Source organism: Wasmannia auropunctata, unplaced genomic scaffold (genome assembly GCF_000956235.1).
Source record: "Wasmannia auropunctata unplaced genomic scaffold, wasmannia.A_1.0 LD336055.1, whole genome shotgun sequence".
NCBI classification, from domain to species: Eukaryota; Metazoa; Arthropoda; class Insecta; order Hymenoptera; family Formicidae; genus Wasmannia; species Wasmannia auropunctata.
This window is the reverse complement of record NW_012026835.1, coordinates 1,014,677-1,033,658: the sequence shown is the minus strand read 5'-3', so window position 1 is coordinate 1,033,658 and position 18,982 is coordinate 1,014,677. Positions and strand designations below refer to the sequence as shown.

At 40.7% G+C, this 18,982-nt stretch overlaps 3 protein-coding genes across 17 annotated transcripts; 1 reads left to right on the top strand and 2 right to left on the bottom strand.

The window, feature by feature from the left end:
* Positions 1-202: 202 nt before the first annotated feature.
* LOC105450822 (zinc transporter foi-like) lies at positions 203-8,056 on the bottom strand. Of its 3 annotated transcripts, none has more exons than XM_011690870.1 (11): positions 7,733-8,056; positions 4,335-5,059; positions 4,177-4,238; positions 3,809-4,052; positions 3,527-3,696; positions 3,220-3,426; positions 3,019-3,148; positions 2,574-2,846; positions 2,298-2,474; positions 2,030-2,217; positions 203-1,940 (listed from the first exon to the last, which is right to left on the bottom strand). In XM_011690870.1, the coding sequence occupies exons 2-11, from the start codon at positions 5,047-5,049 to the stop codon at positions 1,794-1,796; spliced, it is 2,313 nt and encodes a 770-aa protein (XP_011689172.1). In that variant the 5' UTR covers positions 5,050-5,059; positions 7,733-8,056; the 3' UTR covers positions 203-1,793. The 3 variants fall into 3 exon arrangements, with proteins under 3 accessions (XP_011689172.1, XP_011689171.1, XP_011689170.1); XM_011690869.1 differs by lacking the exon at positions 7,733-8,056 and adding an exon at positions 6,263-6,878; XM_011690868.1 differs by lacking the exon at positions 7,733-8,056 and adding an exon at positions 5,499-6,234.
* Positions 8,057-9,525: 1,469 nt separating this feature from the next.
* LOC105450819 (metaxin-2) lies at positions 9,526-13,297 on the top strand. 9 transcript variants are annotated; one of them, XM_011690857.1, is made up of 5 exons: positions 9,526-10,063; positions 10,192-10,273; positions 11,111-11,690; positions 12,194-12,331; positions 12,750-13,297. In XM_011690857.1, exons 1-5 carry the CDS (start codon positions 9,956-9,958, stop codon positions 12,808-12,810), a joined length of 969 nt encoding a protein of 322 aa, XP_011689159.1. In that variant the 5' UTR covers positions 9,526-9,955; the 3' UTR covers positions 12,811-13,297. The 9 variants fall into 9 exon arrangements, with proteins under 9 accessions (XP_011689159.1, XP_011689156.1, XP_011689157.1 ...); XM_011690854.1 differs by lacking the exons at positions 12,194-12,331; positions 12,750-13,297 and adding an exon at positions 11,777-12,090 and having other exon boundaries at positions 9,526-9,687; positions 9,856-10,063; XM_011690855.1 differs by lacking the exons at positions 12,194-12,331; positions 12,750-13,297 and adding an exon at positions 11,777-12,090 and having other exon boundaries at positions 9,526-9,701; positions 9,856-10,063.
* Positions 13,298-13,988: 691 nt separating this feature from the next.
* On the bottom strand, positions 13,989-18,622 carry LOC105450821 (CTD small phosphatase-like protein 2). 5 transcript variants are annotated; one of them, XM_011690864.1, is made up of 8 exons: positions 18,433-18,622; positions 17,152-17,383; positions 16,857-16,997; positions 16,401-16,650; positions 15,717-16,303; positions 15,035-15,391; positions 14,822-14,917; positions 13,989-14,729 (listed from the first exon to the last, which is right to left on the bottom strand). In XM_011690864.1, exons 2-8 carry the CDS (start codon positions 17,359-17,361, stop codon positions 14,664-14,666), a joined length of 1,707 nt encoding a protein of 568 aa, XP_011689166.1. In that variant the 5' UTR covers positions 17,362-17,383; positions 18,433-18,622; the 3' UTR covers positions 13,989-14,663. The 5 variants fall into 5 exon arrangements, with proteins under 5 accessions (XP_011689166.1, XP_011689165.1, XP_011689169.1 ...); XM_011690863.1 differs by lacking the exon at positions 18,433-18,622 and adding an exon at positions 18,055-18,261; XM_011690867.1 differs by lacking the exon at positions 18,433-18,622 and adding an exon at positions 18,032-18,260.
* Between the last annotated feature and the right edge of the window lie 360 nt (positions 18,623-18,982).

Genomic DNA, 18,982 nt, shown 5'->3' with positions numbered 1-18,982 from the left:
AATTGAGAAGCAATGTAATTTCTATTGGTGGGTTTTCTTAATCATTTTTGCCACGCGAGATGCTCTTACTAGCGGTGCTGTGAATATTCGGATATCTCGAATATCTTATTATCTCAGAGATTATCTGTGAATATCCAGTAAAATGCCGCATTCGAATATCAATTAACAAAATCATTCAAACTTTTTTTTTAAATCCAAAAAATGTAGCTTATTGTATCTGTATTTCAGTAGCGCAGTTCAAATCTCAATTATGTATAAACAAAATTGATTTTACAAGAACGCTCTTTACATTTTTACATTTTCTATAAAAATAACCAAAATAGCACGCCTGCGTTATTGGTTACATAATATTAATACTAATTATATACAATGAAGAGGAACTTATACTGTATAAAAGATGGATAAAATTAAATTTTCGACAGAATAGCAATAATTTTTTGAAAAGTCAATGTATCAGCAACGTGTACAATTTTTTACATAGCTACAATTTCTTGCTACATTTAAATGCATTCCAATATACACACATCATCATAATCAATAAAGTAAAAGTGGCGACGTCAGAAAAATTAAAGTTCTTAATGTTTCAATACAGTGTATATAAAAGCCTAAAATTATTACTATCATTACTGTTATTATTAATATTAACGTTATCATTAATATTTGGCGAAAATAAACACTCGTGTATTATAAACATAAATACAAGTTTCTCAAATATTGTCATGTATGATACTTCTTTTAAGCCATGTTTATTCGTGAGACACCTTTTTTTGAGATCGTTTGCAGCACAGTTTATACTTTCTTGTAAAAAAAATATAACAAGACAGTTAAAAAAATAAATTTACATTCTTATTGTGATAGATCTATTTAAATTGCAAGAATATTACGATGAATATTATAAGTATCGATAATGTAGTTGTACACCTATAATGAAATATACATTGATTCGTAAGTAACTGGTTATGCAAAATTATCACAAATTTGCTGCAAACTAACAATACTTAAATGTAATGTACCACATGTAAACTCTCGTACCATTATTCCAGCTAGTTGATTGGAAATGTCGTATTAAATCGTTATGTCCGTGTAATCTACACGGAGCACTTGTACAAAATTAATCTTTCATTCGTAAAATAATACTATACGTGATACTATATCAATATCGTACATTTAACAATGAATGTGAATCAATGACAATAACTGGCATTGTTGACATGCGAATAACTTTGTAAAAAAAGGGAAAAAAATTGCTATTTCAGAATCGTTCAGTCTCTTGACGATTATTTATGTAGCTACTACACGATTTAAAATTTATCTTATCATGATGAAAAATTAATTTTGCTCACTCGATACGAGTATTTTTAAGCTGATCTTAGAAAAAGCATGAAAATATCTTTAATACGATTGGTTCGGAAATAATTAACACAGTTTGTAATTCGATTGTTTGACAATTCGATTATTGGTACTCTGTCTAATAGAAATCTTATTTCTTCAGAAATTCAACGCTCTTTCGTTTTTCTAAAGTACTTTTACCGGCAATCCTAGTTCGGATATTGTCGCTTCATCTAAATTGCGATCTAATTTATGTAGCCTTCCCATTACGTTCTTTCTTTCGAAATGTACGAAATAATAATTACTGCAGAGAGGAAGAGAGAGAGAGCAACTTTCACTGAACCATTAAGTGCTAAAGAATTGCTAGAATCGAGATTAAATCCAAAAGAGATAATTTGACAATTTCAACGTAATAGGAAGAAGTTTCGTTTATGACATCAATACAAGCAGTTACTCTAGTAAATCTAATTGTCGAAAATATGTTTAAGATCGTGCTCGTAGGCGGCGATAAGTAACATAATCCCGAGGCCTGTCGATAAGCCTAAAGTTTGCCAAACGCATTGCAATCGCGAACCACTTTCCGCGGAATGACTCGACGTCAATTCTGGTACCTGAGGAGAAAGAGGTTAGCGTTTCATTAACATTTCTCGAGTTAATGTAGGTATAATCTTTGTAGTATCAGAGAGAAATATATACGCACCATGTCTACTAATGCTATATATATAAATATTCCAGCGGCAACTGCGAATATCCAGCTGGTGGCGTCGGGAGTACTTCCCAACAATATTCCACTTATCATACCTAACACACAGAGCACTGAAGATAGCACATTATAAAAAACAGCCCGTTTGGTACTCATGCCCGCTTTTAGTAGCACCGCAAAGTCACCTGTAGAAGAATATTCATATTATTGCATTACTATACATTTATACGTTTGTAGATACGCCATCGTGAATCAGGACAAGTACCAAGTTCGTGAGGTAACTCGTGACAGAGGACAGCGATAGCCGTGGAAAATCCACCTGCGATGTTTGCCGAGAAAGCCGCTCCGATAGCCATTCCATCCGTAAAATTGTGCAAACCATCCCCCATTACGACCATCCAAGCCACGTTGGACATTGATTCGGGGGCCGAGTGTACGTGGCCTGGAATCGAAAACGTTCGTGCCGTTAGATATGCACGAATAGCGTAAGATTACATCATTTATATCTTATTAATTTAAAATCTTATTTAAAACGTTTTACCGTGGGAATGACTATGGCCGTGATGTTTGGTCTCGTGTTCGCGTATTATGACGGTGTAGCTCTCCGATTCATTTAACGATACATCGGCACCATCGACACTTTTCTTAGCATTTTCGATCGGGTCGTCCATTCTCCAATCATCCTTTGGTTTTTTCTCCATGTCATCGGCCACGATTTTCGTGACGGAATTACAGTTGGACGTCAACGGTTTCTCCTCCTCGATGATAGGTGGTCTTTCATGATGATTCATTCGAGTGCGAGTGTGATGATTATCTACATATATTTCTACATTGATTATTTCTACTTTTCAAATCACGCCGTCAGGCGTGAATTTATTGACATATAAGCTGCCGTTTTGATCGAAACGCGAATGGCTCAGGCAGCTCCGAAATTTAATATGCATTACATTTAATACAAAAAAAAAAAAAAAAAAAACATCTGTTACCTTGAGTTTCGCTAGCGATTTCGCCGTAACAATACGGGTACGATGAGTACTTGTGTTTACACAGCTTTTCACCGACAACATTACTGTTTGGGCCATCACTCTCTCTCATCACTCTCACTCGCGTAGGTAACTGCAATTTTATTTCACCGATTTATATAACGCGTTGAGATAAAGCGAGATAAAACTTGCTTTTTTTAATACTTTTTTTCTATGCTGCCAATGTTTCCACCATTCGGATATCATATTTATCGCCTTTTCGGTGAAGAAGAATACCACGAAGCCCATCATAGCGACCAATCCTTTCCACATGTTCATGCTGTGTAGATTCGCATGATCAATTAATAACGCGCTTTCGTCGTGATGTTCCTCATGTTCGTCGTGTTCGTGCTGATGAAGCGGCATCATCGCCTACAGATCCGAGAGAGATTATTGTGTGATATTAAAATATTATTATTCCGCTGTGGATAAAACGTATATAACATCTTGATAGAATGAAAAAAAAACTTGCGTGTGGTAATAGATGGATAAAGGCATCACCGGTTAAAGTACCTACGGCCAGCGCAACTAGAAATTGTAGCACGTGATGATAATAGTTCTTTCCCATGATCGGAATTACTGCTACGCCGAGCAGCCCGCTAAGACTAATTACGAAAATACTAACTGTTGAATATACCCAAACTGGAATAAGTAAAAGACCATTTTTTGATTGCTTTCCTACAACGAGGAAACTGACGTGTCTTCAAGATTAGATTGAACGTTACATTTTGTTCGTTCGTTTACATCCGTATACCTTTTACAGTATTGCGCGCCGAATCCTCTGTGGTATAAAACTTATCGACTGGCACGACGGGCTTGTAATTCTCGGGTACTCGTATACAGCCGTTCCTCTCCGAACTGGATTCGGCCGCTAATTGATACACAAGAACCGGACATACGCGTTCGAAGAGCCAGCTAGGCAATGTCGTCGCGTTACTGTTGGAAACGTAATGCGTATCTTGGGCGACAGTACTCAGTAACTCTTGACTATTTAAGCACTGAAATAAAAGTCAACGCACTGAATCGACGATATTGTGCATGTAATTACAGTATAATTTACTTTAAAGCAAAATTCTATACTCCCGAGAATTATGCCATTCTGATAAATTGCGTATATCTTACCCTTTCCTTGTTATTCTTACTATCTGTGTCGTGTAGGCCTTTACTTGGAAAACTCTTACTATCTGTAACGTACAAAGTTGATTTTCTTGATAAGTCCGCGCTATGTAATCCTTTAACGCGTATTAGCTCTTATTACACAATTCAATTTTTGTACATACTTCTATCAGTGCCACCGTTATCCACCTCCGATACATCAGTCAATAATCTTAGTAGACCTAGTTTTCGGACAAGTTTCTCGAAACCCTCCATAGTTATACTCGTTCCATCGCCGTAGGCCTCGAAGATCTTCTGCATGAAGTACCTCTCGTTCACGTCTCTTTTTAATCTAGATTTATTAACAGTACGTAAATTTTCACTAGACTGTGCAGACTTCTGTTCTTTGACATCCGGCATCAACTCCGTTTGAGACAGACGCTCCAAGAGCTCCGCGTCTCTTGAATTTACAAACGCGTTCGCGCTCCCAACGGACGGCCGTGTGTCCTGCGGACTCCCGCCGCCCTTTAAGCTTTCTGTCATCTGCTTCTTAAGATGAGTATCGTACGATGCAGTCGATGTCGCATCAGCGGTTACCGAGATAGTGTTATTATTACTGTCGATGCGTCGCAGACTATTACGAGATCTCACAGCGTCGCGCTTATTGCTAGTGACGTTATTTGGATTGTATTTCTGTTGATTCTTCAGATACGGATCTACAGTCTTAGATCTTATCGGCCAAAACCCTTGTTGTCCCTGCGCGTGTGGATCCGAGTGATTTTTGGTACTTGTTGAATTGTCCGACGCCTGCATCGCCGATAAATTCGTATGCGCCGAACAAGGCACGTGTGCGGCGCACAGTACACACACCACGCATACGGTAACGATATGATGAGACATGGTGAGCCTCCTGAAAGCAGAGCATACATTCATTAGAATGTACACCACCAACATTTTGGCTATCGATGGCATTGATAAGCACTGTAAGTTTCAACGCGCGTGTATCAACTGAATGAACTTGTTGGGAAAACTAATTTTATATATTTACTAATCGTACAACATATAGCGCAGGAAGCAATTATCTACACAAGTTCCATGATAATGTCAAGTATAACCAGATAGTACGGTACGAGCGATCAAATAATAATAGTGATAACAGCATTTTAATATTTGTTTCCTCGTAGAGTATATCTCCTAGCGCGCTTCTTATCATCAAGCAGCTCTCTTTCTTTTCCGTGAATTTAATTGTAATAGCAAGTACAAGTAATTATTGCGAAGTTATTATGATTACAACACGAAAGAGTTTCGAATCACTTTGCATCCCCACTTGATTTGTTTGTTCTACTTACATGACGATCCTACTTACGAGCCACAATAGCTTCATCGTTATCTTACAATTACATGCGGCCGCGAACAGCAAGCGTTTCGCAAACGGCAAGATGTAACAAAGCGTACCTTTATAAGTGACAACGTTTATAAGACAACTCAAAACTAATTTAGAAAATTGTTCGGCCTTCGCTTTCGTTACGTTTCGATGATTCGCATTAATAATTCGTGCGATAAAAAAGTAAATTATTACAAGGCCGGTACCGAGAAAAATGCGAGGAATATGTGTACAAGAACAGCGTGCAAAAACACTTCAAAATTTTTTTCCCTAAATGTTATTGTTTCTTTGAAATTGACGAGCGAGCGAGCGAGCCAGCGAACAAGTAAACGAGAGGAATACGTTTGTCGAACAGATATTTATCCAATGCCGCATTTATTGATACAAGTAATCTGCAGCTAAGTCTGGACGCATAGGCCCATCCAGCCGCGACATCTTATGCAATGTGTGCTGCCTGACTCATTCTTTTTGCCACATGTATATATATATATACATCTAATCTATATTAAAAGCGTGCTCTCGTGCGCGCATCACAATAAAACTATGCGGCTGAACCTGGCTAAATATAAAGTAACGATTAACTTCCCCATGAGATGACGAGCCCCGTTCGGCATTAAAGAGCGCGAAAGAGATTAAAATAAATATGCGCGCACGTGAATGCGCCACGTAGGTAAGTCCAGAGAGACGTGGCGTTTCCCGCACACTACGTGTCTCTGTAAAAGGACCGACCGACGCGCGGTTTGTTCCATCGCAAAATCCGAAAACGGCTCGGCCTGCTTAGTTAAACTGCGTCGTCCCACGCGCGATGATTTTGTTTTCCATTATGCGCTCGGATCTATCCGATTTCGCTGCTCTTGATTCAACGTGACAAATAGGATGGCTTATTCGCGAACAATCGTTCCTTCCTCGCATTTCGTACTCCGTATATTGTCTCGGCAGATTCTCGATTAAGAGATGACGTGGAAAAACTCTGCGTCCAAATATCCACCTAAAAAAAATGCGAAAAATTTGTTGGCTTATTTATTCATACGATTGTCGTTTTTTGTCTTCGCGTAGAAACGGCATGTAAAGCCCCGTGATTGAATCCACCTGAAAACGCGGGAAATTTTCCAAGTATTAATCAGCGGTCTGGTTTGAAATTTAAAGGCTATATTCCAATCGCTTTATTTCGACGGAGGAATAATTATCGGTTCCCATAAACCGCGAGTGTGTGATACGGCCGCCGATAACGCGCAATGAAAAATAAACCGATATCCGATCTCCCGGTATGCATGCGTTCATTCATATCTGCGAGGCGATTCAACCAACACCGGCACGCCAGTGTTCGGTTCGCGCCTTTTCTTTTTTTTTTCGTTTCGATCGTGTTTCGTTGACGGCGATAAGCGTGTTCACCGACTCGGTAAACACGCAACGATATACGCGCGGCTGGTGCGTTGTCATCGATCCTCGTGCGTTCGCGACACGAGGCGAGATACCGTGCCACATGTACGATCGGTAAACAATGAAGCTAGACGCGGGTCAAACGATCATCAACGCGAGATCTCGACTCCGCATTGTTGCTACGATCGAAACGCCGGGCACTACCCTTTTGCCGCGCAGCTCCTTTTTTTTCGCGCAAGGAGAGGAAAAAAAAGACAGGTCGCGCCGAAGGATTTCCTCGGGCGCCGGGGCGAGAGGTGGACCTTCGCGGAACGCGGAAAAGTACGAGCCGACGCCGAAATAGTCCGGCGGCGTAGCCCCCATCAAAAACTGTATTTTTAGCTATCAAAAAATCGAAGGTGGGAGACAGGAAGGAGGTGAGAGAGAGAGAGAGAGAGAGAGAGGAGAAGAGGACGGAGAGATCGAGCGTGCACGAGAAACCTCGTCGCCGTCCTCCTTCTCCGCTTCCTCGTCCTCTCCTTCCTACGACATTACCGTTCGGCGCGGCGCCGACTGACAGAATTTAGAATTTAGGTTAGGAAGGCCAGGGGCTTGCAGCTCTCGCGGCGGGGTCGCCAGGGATACATTCACATGCATGCCGTCGTTCGATCGAGGCCTGCCTGGCGTGGCGGCCCTGCCGTCGAGTGTCGACGTATGTACGTCGGTGACGATCGCGTACAGCAACGGCGAGGCGAACCGGGCGCATAGCGTCGTTAGATCGCCACCGAGGCACATATTTTTTTCTCTCTCTCTCTCTCTCTCTCTCTCTCTATTTCTCACCCGGCTTGCGTGTCCGCGCGTGCGACACGGAAGTGTCGCGTGGAGAGCCGTGCGTGGCCGGTGCGTGTAGCCTTCCCTTTCTTTCCCGCTTCCTTCCCTTCTCTTCTCTTCTCTTCTCGTCTCGTCTCGTCTCTTCTCTTCTCTTCTCACACGACCGGCCGCTGCTTCTTCACCCTCCTTCTCTCTCTCTTTCTCTCTCCCGTCTTTGTCTATTCCCCACGACAAACTGCGCCGCGCGCGTTGCTCCGTGGAGCAACAAGTACGGTACACTCTGAACGTAGCGCAGGAAGATGACGGCGCGGCGCGAACGATGGACTTAGGTAGACTGGCAGCCCGCCGGTTGGCCCCGATGGCGTGCCGTTTGCGCAACGCGGCGATGCTTCTCTATCTCGCACGCACACACGCGCGGAGTCCGCGGACGCGGCGCATACATGCATGCGAAAGCGACGAACGTGAGGAGGCTGAAGAAGAGGACGTCGACGGACTCGCCGCGTCGCGACGATCCGCATGTAATACACATTTCTTTCGATTTTCTGTGATCATATATATATTAATTTAATTAAATACCTATATATATATATATATAATAAATATATATCATGATTTTTATACGTCGATACGTGTATAAACAATACTTTTTAGAACGGAGTTGCAGATAGATTAATCTTGACTTGTCTATATTCTTAATTAATTAACTTGTATGACAATTACTTCGATCCATTTGCAAAATTCTTATTCCTCTCTCAAATACGACACTTTTTGATCGCTGTAGAAAAGAAGCTCATCGTTTTCAGGGATCTTGAAAAAAAACTTCGTATATATATTCGGATTTAGAACATAAAAATCTTCAACAACCAAAAGAAACAGCTAGGGATCCGTCATTAAAATACGAATATATACGAATGTTTTTTCGACCCGTTTTGCCTTTTTCTCTAACTTTATTACGATGTTTGTGCGCTAAATCGACTGCAACTTTTTCATCTTTTCTTGCTTGTTTTATTCCTTTTCCTTCTCTTTTTTTTCTCTTATAATACACGGTTCCATGCATTTAATCATGCATGAAATCGGGATCCAGTATCGGCAATAAACGTTATACACTGCAGTTGTCTCGATAGAATTTGATTCGATTTTCGGTCTCGGCGGGCCAATCGAGATCCCGTGACGGCGGCGTGGCGACAAACGTCACGCATGCCAATCGTCCGCCGCAATTAATCGCGATCAATTACAAACATATGCTTCGATGTCGGAGCGCTCCCCTCCATCCCCTTCCCCCTTCCACCCACCCCGTCGACCGCGGACCACCCGGAAGGGTTCTCACCATTCGATCGATCTTGACATCGTACTCCACGAGTTCGTAGACGGTAAATGAATCCGCAACACGCGATCGATTGTTGTTCCAGATTACTTATACAATTAGATTGGAGAGAGAATTAATTTTTCCCTCGCTCGTACGTTTATTTCTAGAATATTGCAAAACGCGACAGACACGTAATAAAATTCGCGATACTCCATATATACGAATTATAAATTTTTAAAAAATGTTAAAATTTATCTAATAAAGTTGATATAATTTGAGCGTTATATAAACTTTATTTGTAATTTGAAAATTATACGTATAATTTAAATAAAAATTTTATATATATATACATAATTCGAATATATATATTCAAACGATGTTGTTATATGTATATAGTTTCCAAAAACTCGAAAATTTCTATTATCCTATAAAGTTCATATAATATATGAATCAATCAGCTGTTTTCATTCTAAACTTAATATTATATCTCGAAGCGATCTTTTCAAATATCGAATCTGTCACGCCGTGAATTAATGACGCCTCGCGTCAAATCTCTTGTGTTAAAAAATCGTTTACAAGATTAATCTAATAGATTAATTAACTGAACATTCCTATGTATTGACCACGTTGATGAATGATGTCATTATATAACGATCAAGTATATTATACGCAGTAACGAAAGTTGAAAAATTTTGTCTGGAAAATTAGGCTTAATTATCTACATAGTTTGTCCGTTGTCACTGAATTCCCTTAATTGCATATCTCTTTTGCATTATTCTTTCTCCAATCTCCAACGTCTAAATTGTTCGCCAATTTCACTTTCAAGCGCGGGAAACGTAAAATTATCGACCCGGATAATCACGGCAGAAAATCTCACAACATAAATCTTGTCAAGAAGCAAAAGCCGGAAAGCTTTTTGTATAATCATGCACTCTTATCGGAACGAGTTCCAAGACGTCGAAAAGAAAAATGATTTGTCATTGCACGCACGTGTCCTGCACGTATTTCTGTCCGGCCTCTGCAAGTCCTCGAAGGTTAATTACTTTTCAACGAATAATATTACAATTAAATAATGCGATATAAAATAAAATTAATATAATTTTATAAATAAGAGACAAGATTTTATAATTTATAAATATATAATTGTTTGTCATTTATTTAGGATAAATCTCGAGTCGACGCGGGAGAAGCCGGAATTATCTTTGCAAAAGAGAATCTCGATCGGTGTCTTATTAATCTACATGGTAAAAATGATTATTTCGATTAAACTACCTAATTTAATCGGCGATTGTAACTACATTAATTTGTCGCTATTAATCTTTTTTTCACAATAAACAATTTTACGTTAATGAAATTATATATAGGCCGCGTTTAATTATCGCGCGGCGAGTACTATTTAAAGTTATAATCGCTGATTATATATATATGTATATAATTAAATCAAAGTCTAGTTGAATTTGCCATGAATTTGATTTTAATTTCTGTCGAATTAATTTTGCGTAAGATAAATATAATGAGATCGTAATAATAGAGAAGGCGCGAGCCTGTACAATATACGTTCGCCTCTGATCACTGCTCGCTCGTGGCGCTTTTATATACGCGAGTGGTTCACGTATCTTGAGCCGCGGCGAGGCAAACGATAGCGTCGTCATTGTCGTACGGGCACGATTGTCTCCAGACATGCCACACGTATTGCTGGGCGATTCGATCGCGGTGGAATTGGAAGGTAACGTTTGGAAGTCACGTTTGTCCAAATCACCGTTTTTTTCACGGGTCTCACGCGCAGAGGGATTCTAACCTTGCATCAACAAAACTTGTAAACAAGATCGCGCGTGGTTTCGCGCGCGGCCACGGTAAAAATTTGTCAATATCAATAAGGACGAAATCGCTCGTCCCTCGGTATCCTCTGCTTTCAGTCGTCCCGCTTTCTCCCTCGCGTCGTAGCTTTTCGTTCGTTAATTTTTCACATGTATATATGCATACGCGAATATACCGATTATGTAAGAAGTGTTACATTAGAGAACGTGGGTGAACCACCTTGTGTGCGCGGTCGCTAACGATCTTGCACTCTCTTGCCGCAGCTCAGGAGCCATGGCCACAACCGATCACGTTGTATCAGCCGTACGAGGTGGAGCAGATCCTGCTGCCCGACAACGCGAACTGTCTGGCGGTGCAGGCCTTCCTCAAGATGTGCCAGCTCGATTTTCAAATAGAGCCGAGGAAGAATGCGGAGTTCATGTCGCCGTCCGGCCGCGTGCCTTTCATCAAGTGCGGCACGAAATTGATATCCGAGTTCGACGGCATAGTGGCACACATAGGGAGTAAAGGGGTTAGCCTGTCCGATCATCTGGATCCCGCCGGCAAGGTGGACATGAGGGCGTACCAGTCTCTCGTTAACAATGTATTCGTCAATGCGGAACTGTACATTTGCTGGGTGGACCCGACGATTTTGAACGGGCTCACGAAGCAGAGGCATGGAAGCGTGTACCCCTGGCCGCTCAATCATTATCTGAACTGGCAGAAGAGACGAGAGGTCATAAAAAAGCTCAGCGTCCTCGGCTGGTACAACAAAAGCTTGGACGAGGTTTTCGACGACGTGAAGAAGTGCTGCATAGCGTTATCCGAGAGGCTAGCGGACGAAGAATTTTTCTTTGGAAAAGAGTGAGTAGTTTTTGTATTTTCTCTTCTCACTTGTTGCTCTCATTTAACTGGCAATACTTACAAATTACAATCCTGTTCCATTAAAGCCCTACCGAAGTCGATGCCCTAGTCTACGGTCATATTTACACTCTCACGTCGTCCTCCTTTCCCTCCAATCAAGAGGTCGCCGCCACGATCCGTCAATTTCCTAAGCTTATCGAGCACATGCTCAGAATCAAACGTCGCTACTTTAGTTTCGGAATACAAAACGAGATTGCGGAAGAGTTTGAAATAATTGAGTCATCCTCCAAGGACACTTTATGGGATGGCTTTCAATCGCAGCCTGAATCGCTCCCACCCCTTTCCGAGCATTCTTTTACACTGTCGATAAATTAATAAAATATATATCGTAACTTATTAAGTAAATATGTAATGATTTTACACACATACCACACACATTTATATATATTTGTACTACGAGATGCGATTTTGACGAGATTCTTTTCGCATGATTATGTACGTAGCAAACCCAACGAGTTGGACGCCTTGGTTTTTGGTCACATATTCACGATAATCACGACGCCGTTACTCGACAACAAGCTGGCTATGATCGTTCAGGGTCATCCGAAGCTTGTGAATCTCTGTAAACGCATCGAGATTAGGTATTTCCAGCGTACGGAGGATTAGATAGAACTTTACTCGGACTTCAGATACATCGAGTTGCGATACACCGATTACGTTAATCATAAATTGAAGTTCCTGTGCTTTGCCACCGACGTGACTAAAAATGACCATATGAAGGAAAATCTTTGTAACATCCAGTAAATGGCTCTCAATTCAATGGCATGTAAGATAAAGTCGTTGGCAAAGACAGTCATATCTTGTTTTTTCTCGTCGCAAGATGGATATATCTGAAGTGCGAGTAATGTTGAAGCATGACATGTAGTACACTTTAATATGTTTTAGACTGTTGTTATAAACATATGAGATATATATAATATATATATTAAAGTTGATCATTCCATGAGATACTTACACAGTGTTTTTTAAATGCGTAATACTGCACATAACATTTTTCAGCTTTTTTTCTCCTCAAGCTATAGACAGTCAGACTAATGAAACGCTGGAGTTCAAGAATTAAGCCAATGATCCAACCGTACCGAGGATATCGAATTAAAAGCAAACGGCGATCGTTGTCTAAACTAAATTCAAACGTGATATCCCAATGTCGGGCAATAAACATGCCAAAGCATGTTGAAGTACGGTTTTGGAAGATTCATTGATTAGGTGTGAAGTTTTCGTAAGATATACTGCCAATTATGTCATATCAATGTTCCTGGTGATATTTATAACCTTTCTATATATTTATAATTATTTTATTGACGTATGTAACTAATAATGTAGTGTATATTATTAAGCGCGCGTTGTTAGATTACAGTATAGTCGTAGATGTTGTACAGTAATGTGGAGAGATCAGGGGGAAAATTTTCTAGTCAATACACCAATCTCCATTTTTGTCTGTTGCATGCAGATACGGGAGAGGTAATCTTCGATGTGTAAATCATGTATATATGTAATGACTGTGCATGTCAAATTTGAATACAACCCTTCTTTGAGTCTATATTAAATGTTTCTTGTCTCCAGCGTTTCAGTTATCGCACCGTTGAAACGCAAATCAAGAGAAATCTGTCTATTTATGTTACATTCTTCATCATTTTATTGATATTATATCATCTCTCGTTAATTTTATTTCTATAACAAACATTACAAAGCTAGTTTATTATAACATCCAAAATAAAGAGGCATTTTCGCAATCGTGACGTAGAAAGAAAAACCGTTTCAGGGTGATTGGCTTATACGTGATCCAAATAATTTCACGAGTAACAATCGATTTGCTTTATTATTATAATGTGTTTGTGCATAATGTGAGTATAATCTTAAACTATGATAAACACTACGAGATGTAAGATTTCTGCGATGCTTTCTGTTACATTATGCTGCTAACTCTGTTCTTTTTGATACTGAATTCGGTCTATGCTCCTTATACTATGAATTATACACAGATTTATAATGTGTAGCACATGTAATTGTGTATAATTATATAATTATATGATACGTATAATTATACAATTATTGACAGATATTCTTAACATCTTCGTATATATATATATATTTTTTTTTTTCAAGAACTTTCAAGAATTGCAATCTAATGTAAAAGTTTAAAAAATTGCTTTAAAAATAATAAGCAATTTTTTTTCACAATTAGAGCATAGAATAGAATATAAAATCAGAACAGCTTAGAAAAATAAAAAAAATTGTTAATAAAGTTTTAAATAATATTTTTAATATCTCAAATTTTAAATATTTAAAAAAATCCCAAATCGCGAGATTAACAAATTGAGGTCGTAAATTTCATATATTGATGATACAGAAAAAATAATGAATTACCAATTATATACATATTGCTCTTAAGTATTGTTATGATAATAAATTGTGAAATATTTTGTACGTAAGAGATACGAGTCTATTATATACAGAGGTCATATAATCACGTCATGGAGAGACTTGGTATTCATTTGGAAGTATTAATAGAAACTATACAGTAAATCACAAGACTATGTTTAGTGATATTCTTTTCTTGACATTTGATTCTTTTTAACTTGAGACTTTAAAGTCCAAACAAATGTACTAACAAAATCGCACGTGTGTATGTAACACCTTCCTTTATACTTTTTTTTTTGCGAACAATAAATCAGAACATTAATTCCAAAGATCTAGAAGTATTTATATAATTTCATCTCTATATACCAACAGGCATATTCATTTGTGAAACATTGTAATGTTATATTATAGCGGCTTATGCTACGCATCGCGGAATAACTATTATTATTTATCTATCCTCAGTATCTTTAAGATATTTTGTATTTTCTCTTTTTTTTTTTTGTTGATTGCAAGATATTTCAGCAACCTTAAATTTTGTGTACACTATTCAAATTAATCCGGCGGTAAAAAGCTGAATAGTCGGAACTGTTCTCTAATGCGCGGCCTTACGTCACCTCCCTGTGACAAAAATAATTGAAAAATTAATGAATAACTGTATACTCTTTATAATGATAAATATACATATATCTGATTATAAAATAAGAACTTACCCAATTTACCAGATTTTCTAAAAACGGTAATAACTTCATTAGCTCGTTATCTGAACGATCGGCAAACCAACTTTCTATAGGTATACCATTTTCTAGCTGTAACAAAACATGATTTTTTTAAATATATTTTATTATTGTGTCAGGTATATATTTATATATATATATATATATATATATATATATATATATATAAATGACAAGCTATTAAGTTACCTGATATCCAAAAGCTTGCGGACTGTTGTCAATAATTACGGTTTTAGATAGATCCCTGCCTAAAATGGACAAATCCTTTATGTAATTTCCATTAACGCAGACACAGTGTTCCCTGAATAGACGATATTTGATCAGTTTCCGTGTTGGATCCAGTAGATTCATTAGTTTGTTGGCGTACACCCGCTTGCTCGCCGTGAATAGGATCACCTCGTAGAGCGACGAGACGTGTTCGAGGAATTCGCGGAAGTACGGTCGCGTTCTAACGAATACCGTATACGTTACGTCTTGAAAGACTACTGGGAAGCGAAACGCCGCGTCAGATAGTTCTTGCAGACTGCAGTGAACCAATGTTTCATCCTGCAAAAGGGTCATAGATAAATGTAGCTGTTAAGCACCACGCTCCTGTGTTGTAAATGTATAGGTATATGGAGAGAAATGCTAATGAATTTTATCATACAAAAAATCAATATAAGTAGGATGATATAACTTATTGCAAAATTATGGTATATCTTCTTGATTATATTATATTCTATTAATTTTCTAGATGATAGAATCTGAATCATGTGTTTGAATATTTAGACACGAATATGCTATATAAATGGGTGTACAAATTTATATGTTCAAACTTCTATCTCCGTGTATGTGTATTTCTTGTGTATACGTGTATGTGGGGCGAGCATACCAAGTCCAGGACCAGACTGAATTCCGGGCTGCTCCGTGTTTTGAGTGGCAGAGCCGGACATCTTGCTCTCATCGCTGGCGTAAGAGGCGGCAAGTGCTTGATGAAGACGTAAGGATCGAACGGCTCCCAATCCTCCTGAACTTGAGTAACCATGTTCTCTACATCGCAAGATTCTACTATCTCCTCGCTACCCACCTCCATGTATTCAACCTCGTGATAACGACTGTCGACGTCCTCGGAATCATATTTGTCACTAAGATTGCCGTTCGTATCGGATGGATGATGAGGATTTATATTGTACATACTTGCTGGTATACTGTATTTTGTACTGGGATATCCAGCAGTTGTTTCATATTTTGTTGGGTCTGTTTCAATAGCATATTGATCTTTTGGGAGATCACTGCGGTTTTCATTGTTATCGATTAGCGAATACTTTCCTCCGTTCGGAAAGTATTTGTCGGACGTGTTGTACGCGGTACGGACGTTGTATATCGACGTTGAGTGCATCAAACTGTAATATTCCGCAGATGACGTTTCGGCATGCGCGTATAAGGAGGAATAGTGTAACGATGATGGTAGTGTAGTATCTGTAAAAAAAAAAGAAAGGGAAAACGTAGAAATATAATTTGACATTAATCAATTTAACATAATTCCAACATTTGCATAAGCATAGTGTAACTGTACCATTGTTCTTGCTTCCTTCATCGTCAAGCAAGCATGTGAGATCCGATTGTGATCCTAAGGATACCGGAGGCATTAGACACGTCAATGAAGATACACTCGGTACGGAAGATTTCAAGTCATGTATCGGTGGTATCATCAAACTACGCGAATCCGTGTTTGTTACTGACGAGCAGAGAGGCAAAGTGGATCCGCCATTCCAGTTTTCCTTGGACTCCTCCGAAACTTTAGACGGCGACGCGTTTTTAGCGGACTAGAAACAATGCACGCATATTACATTGTGATAATTCAGATATTTTTCAGATATAACCAGTGTCGTAACTAGACCGGTGCCGCCGCATCGGGCGCAATCGTGAGTCTGGGGGGAGACCCAAAATTTTGAGCTCGTACCAAGCGCAAAGATAGCAGCCAGTTACGGCACTGGATATAACACATAACTATTATCATAGAGCAATTTACAATAACTGCGTCTATTGGTGGAGCACGATGCAAAGGGGTCGACGTAACCATCGAACGTTTTATGCATTTTCTTCTACGAGGTCCTCTTTCCCGTCTGATAGGTGTGGATTTGGCAAAGTGTAAAACATTTTCTTTACAAGCCTACGAAAAAAAGTAACAATTTTTTTTAGTTTAGATTACAAAAGCATAGTGACAATATCGTAATGCATCATCATTTGACGAATACAATACGAATAAAGAATGTTACTTTAAATCCTGTCATGTTAGCTTTGTAAACATAATACATTCAACTTACTTCTTTTAGAAAACTGGATGATCTACGTCGCCACTGACTCAATCGGCTGCATTTATTTGACGTTATTACTCGACTACTGTTACTAATGTGTTGTACTTTTCTTGCTGTAGTGACTTGCGCTCGGTGACCGGTTGCCTTTGACGCCGTTACACCGCTCAAACTTAAACGGCCACGCAATCTCCTGCTAATCCGCTCACTTCTCAGCCACATTTCAACGAAGTTGTTAAGTGTCCTGAAACGGCACAATACCAATCTTGATAAGTTCCTATCAATAGACAATGTAAACCTAAATAAAACGCGTCTAACAAGCTCCACCTAATATAAAACATTTATTTTAAAATTACATTGCTTCCGCGAAAATCACTTTTCTCGAAAATTTTTACTAAAATCAGGTTTTCCCTGCTAAAAGTATCTAATTAAAATTTTTATTTTTTTATCGCGACATTGCAAAATGACTAAAACGTGAGGCACACGTTGCAAACGCGTCAGAAATCGTTATTCATAGTTATTGACCTGAGATTTCGGATCTGTTCGAGGATCGCAAATACATATGTGGAAGCTAGGAGCAAACTGGAGCAAACGGACGGAGGAGTCGCGGGCCGCGAGGTGATGTTTCAAAGAGACGAGATCTTACGAGACGTCGGCGCGCGGGACGTTTCGCGCCGGGTAAGATCGCGCGGGAAAGAAGTTCGATCGTTTCATAAAAAGGGGCGTTCCGGAAGCGCGTTTGTGTGCGTGAGGGTACGCGCGCGCTCGAATTACACACACATACACACACTTAAGTACTTAACACGCGCGCGACGTATCCGCTGCGTATATAGACACACGCGTCCGTGTACAACGTACGCCGATACACATACGCACACGCACATACACATACGAGCGAACCGTATATCGATTTACATGCGGCCCACTGCCTCGATACGTCGCGTCGTCGCGGCGGCTTCGCCGGGAGACGGTTTCACGCCGGTCGACGGATTCTTAAAATCGGAGATGGAGAGCCACTCGTTGTCACCCTTGGCGAAAACGCGCAAGGATTATTTGAAAGTGCGACGTTACGTCGCACCGCAACGGCCGCGGCGGCGACGGCGGCAACGGCAACGGCGATGAGTGACGAGATCGGAGTCGGAGCGAGGGGGGATGGAGGGGGAGGGGGTGGGAGGCGACGAACCACGGGAGCGAGGCAATCGTAGGGACACCTGAAAATCCGGCGCGAAAATCGGCGGCCGGGCCGCGGCGCGGGCCGGCCGGGCGTCACGGGCACCCCCGGCGGTTGCTTACCATAATCCGCGGCGAGTCGGCGGCGGCCGGCGCGCTCGCACGCCGGCACGGAACGGACGTAACGCGGCCGCGGCTCACACACGCGTCTCATTCAAAATCCCCCGGACGCCGTCTCGCGTGCCCGCTTATCATCCCTCCGAAACTACACAACAAACATGGCGACGGCGTCACCGTCGACGAGCACTCGCGGCGTCAAGCGCGGCGCCGCGGCGTCGCGGGCGATCGCGGGGACGGCCGCGCGATCCGCGACACTCGCGCGCATTTATTCCCGGCCGCGCGCGGAAAGACGAACGGCGGCGGGCGGCGGCACGCGACCCTCCCACCCGAGGAACAGTCACGACGGTGTCGGCAGGTGTCGAATTGCTGTTTCGACACTCGACGTACATCCGGTGAACGCGGTACGCGCCGTCTGCCGTTTCCGGCGCGATCCTTCACTTCCCCGCCCCCCCGGCCCCTACAGAGAGAGAAACCTGATCGACCTGAAGAGGACATGACGGCCTTTTCCATGCTATCGCGAACTGCCCTCGCGCACTAACGCCACCTGACGAAA

What these genes read in the sequence shown, in the direction of transcription:
- LOC105450822 (XM_011690868.1), bottom strand. Translation starts at nt 5,533, where the DNA reads ATGAAGCTATTGTGGCTCGTAAGTAGGATCGTCAT. An exon ending in TAACGGTGGCACTGATAGAA is followed by an intron (nt 4,239 to 4,334) that starts GTATGTACAAAA and finishes TGTACGTTACAG; the next exon opens with ATAGTAAGAGTTTTCCAAGT. An exon ending in AATCGCTAGCGAAACTCAAG is followed by an intron (nt 2,847 to 3,018) that starts GTAACAGATGTT and finishes AAATATATGTAG; the next exon opens with ATAATCATCACACTCGCACT.
- LOC105450821 (XM_011690863.1), bottom strand. An exon ending in CATCCAGTTTTCTAAAAGAA is followed by an intron (nt 16,998 to 17,151) that starts GTAAGTTGAATG and finishes TTTTTTTCGTAG; the next exon opens with GCTTGTAAAGAAAATGTTTT. An exon ending in CACCAATAGACGCAGTTATT is followed by an intron (nt 16,651 to 16,856) that starts GTAAATTGCTCT and finishes CATTGTTTCTAG; the next exon opens with TCCGCTAAAAACGCGTCGCC.
- LOC105450819 (XM_011690854.1), top strand. Translation starts at nt 9,956, where the DNA reads ATGCACTCTTATCGGAACGAGTTCCAAGACGTCGAAAAGAAAAATGAT. An exon ending in GCCTCTGCAAGTCCTCGAAG is followed by an intron (nt 10,064 to 10,191) that starts GTTAATTACTTT and finishes TCATTTATTTAG; the next exon opens with GATAAATCTCGAGTCGACGC. An exon ending in GAATTTTTCTTTGGAAAAGA is followed by an intron (nt 11,691 to 11,776) that starts GTGAGTAGTTTT and finishes GTTCCATTAAAG; the next exon opens with CCCTACCGAAGTCGATGCCC.